Genomic DNA, 6107 nt, shown 5'->3' with positions numbered 1-6107 from the left:
TGGCTATGCCCTGGAAAGTTTTATGTTGACACCATACAGGAACCCACAACACGGATCCATGGAACATGTATACAATAAAAAGCATGCTTCAGCCCGTAATATGGTTGAGCGTACTATAGGGTTATTGAAAAGTCGGTTTCGTTGCTTGCAAGGAACTCTGCACTATGATCCACAGTTTGTTGCGCAGATTATCAATGTTTGTTCTGCGCTACACAACATTTGCCGCAAGCGTAACGTTCCAAGCAACGAAGATGATAGAAATCACGAAATTCCAGAGAGAAATGCTAAAACCGAAGAGGAGCATGAACCAATTGAGCAGGTCATTATAGATGGAGCAGAGGTGAGGAATGAGGTCGCTCGCACTTTCCTTGCGGAAACCTCATTCTCAGACTCTTGAGTTTTCTCTTCCTATTTTCTCCACCTTCCTCCTCTCACTTTTCATCACACACTCCTTAGTCTTTTGCTTCTGACATTCCTAACTCCTCTTCCTTCTCCTCTGATATTCCCACCCCCCCCCCCCCCCCCCCCCATAATTTTCCACCACTCTGTAAAAAAATTCTCATATTTATTAGTTTTGGTAAAATAAATTGATTATATTGATAATGGTGATTTATAACTTTTATTCCAATAACTACGTATTATTATTAATGGCTCCTCTTGAAACAAGAACGTCCCTGAAATATATACATTTGTTTTTACAGGTACACTGCTGGTCAAATTAAAGTGTTAAATTGACAATCGTTTTATTCGTGTCTTTAATAATTTGTTCAAATAAAAGAAAAATTTTGCTTGTGATTTGATTCTCCGTTCAATTCAAAGATGCTTCTGATTCGTGATTCGAATCTCTATCCAAACCAAAGTCTGCGTATAGGCAACTTCCTGCAATTTTCTTCAGCTTTGGCTTCAGTAAAATTATGTTTCCTAATTTTCTATTCAAATATATGCAAATATATACCCAATTTCATAATTATAAGGTCACTCTATTAAAATGTTCTTATTTTGTTTGTCATTTCGTCTAAATTTAAATTTTTGTATAAATTAATTCCAAGTTAGGAGCCTTGCAAATATACGCCTTAAATAAAAAATTTTAAATAAGTTGAAAAAAGTTTTGAAAAACGTTGACATTTTTTTGAAATACTTCAAATCAAAAAACCGAAACTCCATCAAATTCTAGATTCTAGGGATATAACTCCTAAGTCTGCGAAAATCTATTTTAATTTTTTTCTTTAAAAGAATATTTAAAAAGTTTAGGACGCAGATTTGAACGGCTCCTAACTGGCAATTAATTTAATTGGAACATGTCTACGTGAGTGACCTTATGATTATGAAATGGGGTATATGTATATTACACAAACAGTAAATTAAAAGTTAACACTTTATGCAAAATTTGCAAAAAATTTACAAAATTTTTTTTTATAGACTCAACATTAGTACTACAAACGTAAAAGTTTTTCCGAAAATTATTTAAATTTTTGTGTAATTTGTAAACTAATATTTACAAATTTTTTAACACTCACTAACATATACATTTATAAAAAAATTATTAAAATAATTTTACTGAAGCCAAAGTAGGCGAAAATTGCTAAAAAAAAATACCTGTAATCCATTGACTTCTACAAAATTAATAGTAATAATAAAAATTAATAAATTTTCTGGTTCTTAAATTAGTTATGAGGCCTTAACCAAAATTTTGCAGGTGCTGCTTATAAACAACTTGGGAAATAAGGGACACCCTAATGTACATATAGAGATCGATATTCACAGCATTGGTTTAGCATTGCAATTACAAAAATTTTCGTAAAGTTTCCAACTTCAGCATCTCTATTTCCTCCAATCTTTCGTTATGTCTTTTCCTCTCCTTTTCCTCCTGCTCTTTAATCTCCAATTCTTTTTTCTTGAATGTTAGCAGTTCATCGAATGCACGGGCAATCCGATCAAATGCAGCATTTTGCTCCATGCATATTTTCTCAAAAGTGTCAATAGATCGCCGACGTGCACGCGATGTATTTCGTGGCTCAATTGTAGCAGCTTTATTTGTGGTTGACTCTGCAATGCTGTCGCTGCTTTCATCAGCAGACTTTTCAGCGCCGTCACCTGGGACTTCCCGGTTGCTGCTTGTAGCTGGAGCTTGTGAGGGTTCATAGCGTCTGACGCCATCCATACCATTCACGGATTTATATAGGCTACAGAGCACCGCAATCGCTTCTTCAGTCGGTGAAATAGGCTGCTGGGAATATGGTTCACCACCAGTTGAATTCACTTCGCGCCGGTTATCTGACAACTTTTTCTTTATAGTGGACTTCCAATCGACCCAAGACTGTAAAAAGAGTTGAAATAAAACCAAAAGAAAACAAAGAGTAACTGTGAAGGTCCACACCAGAAAAGCACAATCCACTTATTTATAATTTTAAGTAAATTGAAAAAAGTTTTTTTGAATGAACTGAGCATAGTAGTAGCAGCGGGCGCCAGGGAAAGGGATGTGCATTTAAAAGTCAATTTTAAACATTTTTGGAATCGTGTATTTTTGGTGTGGACCTCCACAATTCTTTACTACAATAAGCGAATTGCAATCGAGATTTGGATTATTCTCTGCGACAGTACGCAACTGCTAAAACAAAAAAATATACTTCCAATTATTGATACGGTCAAAACGCGTCTTTCCATCCCTTTTCCCAAATTGTTTGCTGAGTCTTAGCCGTTGGGAGCTAAAGTAAAGAATAACCAAACAAACTTCCTTACCTTTTTCCAACCAGCCAAATCTTTGCACGGAGGACCAACAGCATTCAGGGACTTTGTTAGTTCACCCCATTTTGCTTCTACATCCACTCTGTCCCCTTTAGTGAAACCTTTAGCAATGGCTTCGTTGCCTTGCATAAAGGATAAGAGGATTTCTTCCTGCTTTGGGTTTCGCTTATTACAAAATCTCTTGTTTTTCCCAATTATTTGTAAGATGTTTATTTTTATCACACTTCGTATGATACACAATGCAATAGATATCAGCTGATCGAAGTAAATAAGGGTTGCCATTAGTCGTACTTTTTATAGTGACAAATTCATTGGACGAAAATATTTTCGAAAATTGTATTACTTTGATGTATTTTAGCAATTACTTTATAATAATTATAAATAATAACAATTATTATTATAATTCCTCATATAATGCCAATAGAATAACAAACATAGGACCAAAAATAAAAGTGCTTAGATTTTATGTTCTTCGAATATGGCACTCGAATATTTTTTCTCTACACATGGCAATAATGAGTTTTTCGAATAATACTGCGCATGCGCTGGATCGGAATTCAGAACAGGTCGAGTTCATTTCGATCAGCATCGATTTCTTTGCCTAATAGATTTCTTGATAGAAGTTTTTAAAGAAAGATTTATTATGCATATTTAACTCAAATTTAAACAAAAAACTACACATAACTCTTCCAAATAAAACGAAGAATTAAAAAAAATTATTTGAAAGACAAATATCGCAACATTTGTGTTTAATCTGCCAATTAATTTTCATTCCGACTGCTCAGAGGCAATACTTTTCAAAACGATAATTTTTGGTCGGAATCGAAATTGAGAACACCAATCCATTTCGATTCCGAATAAATTGATCGGAATCGGAATTCAGAACAGGCCTGAATGATTTCGGGCTCATACATTAACGACTTTTCGAGCCACAGATGTTTTTACAAATAAGGTGATCGGGGCAAATTTGACCCTTTTGTTGCTTTTATTAAAAAAATTGAAAATTAAAATAAATGTTGTCAAAAAAACTATCTTTATCAATTAATTGGATCTAGAAATAATAAGCAATATTTTACAAAACATTTCAGTGTGATAAATAACTTTTATACCATGCTTTTACAACGGGGGTCAAATTTGGCCCGAAGACCTTCGATCTTTTTGAAGACCGTATGAAGGTTAAAAGATTTTAATCTCAAATAAACATAAAAATTTCAAATAATAAATTTCAAATAATAATTATTTGGAGTCTCTGAAATATAACATAAACATTAATTCATTAAATAAACTTAAAAGCCATAATATTTAAAATAGAGTATTCCACTTCGGTAAAATGTTAATGGTGTAAACAGAAGCGTATACATCACGGCAAGTGAGATCATGTTAAGAATTGTAGGAACTTTAGTTTAAATTATAAGAGAAAAAAGCATGCAGCTATGTATATTGAATTGATCACATATTACTGTGCAAGAAAATCAAACTGGATACTTTCTTTGTAGTCAAGAGCGTTCTTCGCTCATTTACTATCTGACCGGATGCAGAAAAAATGCGCTCACACGGAACGGAGGTAGCAACAACGCAACAAACTTTCGCAACATACCCGTAAGAGATTTTATTAGCTCACATACAACATCTTTTAAAAAATTACACAGATTCTCACTGGTGTGCCTATCGTTGAAATCTTTGCAGCACAACAAACTAGAACTCATTGCATTGTCATTATTGACATAATGAGCTGTTACAGCGACATAATGAGCATTGTTGCGCGAGGTCCAAGCATCTGTTGTAAGGCACACAGCTTCCACAGCTTGGATAGATTCCTTCATATTAATACGTAGCTCCTCACATGTTTCAGGTAATAACTTTTTTGAAAGCTTCTGTCTTGTCGGTAATTTATAACCAGGGCATTGGGAAACCATTTCAATTAGTTTACGGAAATCTGGCTCCTCTACAATTCGTAGTGCATGGTGTCCTTTAGCTATCATCTTTAGCAGCTGTCTATCAATTTCGTCCGATTTTTTTTTATTTGGCGGCTTTTTGGCATATGCAGTCATTTTTGGCTGCTTAAAAGGAGACTTTTCCGCTCTTACTTGCTGACCACCTTTATCAGGTTCAGACATTAGATCCACCATCGCAATGTCTTGTTCATCGTCGTTTTCCAACGCAGTGAAGGGATGTTTACTTTTCATATGCCGCCTTAAATTTCCAAGGGACCCACCAGAAATACTTATTGCAGCTCCGCAATACTTGCATTTAACTTTTTTTGCACCATCGCTTTGTTTAAAGTGGCCCCATATCGAACTTCGCTTCGGCATCTGAAAATAATAATCTTTATTTAATACACACATTCATATATAAAAAGCATCACTTGGCTACTTACTATTGCATATATAAATTACTAATTATATGATTTTGCCGAATTGCCGGGAAATGCAATCAGCTGTTTCGGTATACATATGACAACGAAGTGAGTTGCCATACGTTCTAAAACAACTTAAATACATTTTTGCCTGCAAAGTTGCCACATAAAAGTTTAGATCGCTTTACTGAACGGTACTACCGAACTAGTTCAATTAAAAGAACTAGTTCGTTAGTTCTTTAGTTCGAAAACGACCCAAGCCTAATCTGAACTTCTTTTAGCTGTAAAGAAAAAAAATTGTCTATAAGAAATTTGTTAAAAATAGTAATATAGTAATTAAAAGTTCATTTTAGGCTAATTTCTCATAATTTAAGCCTGATATCTTTCCTAGAATTCAAAAGCACTATAGATATTAATACAGATTCTGAAATGTACGTAAAATACCTTTAAAGTAAGCCCAATATGATATTTTCCCTATAATTCTATCAGAAGCTATGAAGATTTTTTGGCCAAACCCTACATTCATATGGCAAAATATCTATATTGCAAAAGTGGTGTCTTTAGCAATTTTTCTTATGTTTTTTTTTCAGTATGTTTTTGCTAAAATCCTGATGAAAAAAAAATCCATCCATACAATTTGACCCGCTCTATTTTATATGTATGTATATCAACGTCTTTCATTCCAAAATTTATGAATATTTTGCAAATATATAAACAATAATTGTACTGTCTTTTGTGTATGTATACATATATGTGAGTGAGTCTTTGTAATTCATACCTCCGATTATTATCTTTTCATTTTGTTGTGAATGTTCTATTAGAGGTTTCAAATCTGGACCCCCCGAACAATCTTCAAAACCTATTAAAAAGAATTAAAATTCTAAAAGAACGAAAGCGTTAAGATAAATTATTCTAAAACGAACAACAACGTATCCAGCCGTGAAATTTGTCCATAAATATTAGGGTGACTCAACATCTGAAATGTCTTTTTTCATCTTAGTACTGT

At 33.7% G+C, this 6107-nt stretch overlaps 1 protein-coding gene across 1 annotated transcript; it reads right to left on the bottom strand.

Moving 5' to 3' along the window:
• Positions 1-1249: 1249 nt before the first annotated feature.
• On the bottom strand, positions 1250-3206 carry LOC137246555 (uncharacterized). Its single transcript, XM_067777646.1, has 2 exons — positions 2740-3206; positions 1250-2317 (listed from the first exon to the last, which is right to left on the bottom strand). Exons 1-2 carry the CDS (start codon positions 3025-3027, stop codon positions 1784-1786), a joined length of 822 nt encoding a protein of 273 aa, XP_067633747.1. The 5' UTR covers positions 3028-3206; the 3' UTR covers positions 1250-1783.
• Between the last annotated feature and the right edge of the window lie 2901 nt (positions 3207-6107).

The sequence above is a fragment of the Eurosta solidaginis genome, chromosome 3 (genome assembly GCF_040869045.1).
Source record: "Eurosta solidaginis isolate ZX-2024a chromosome 3, ASM4086904v1, whole genome shotgun sequence".
Taxonomy (NCBI): domain Eukaryota; kingdom Metazoa; phylum Arthropoda; class Insecta; order Diptera; family Tephritidae; genus Eurosta; species Eurosta solidaginis.
The sequence above is the reverse complement of the archived record's forward strand: the minus strand, read 5'-3'. Positions and strand labels throughout refer to the sequence as shown.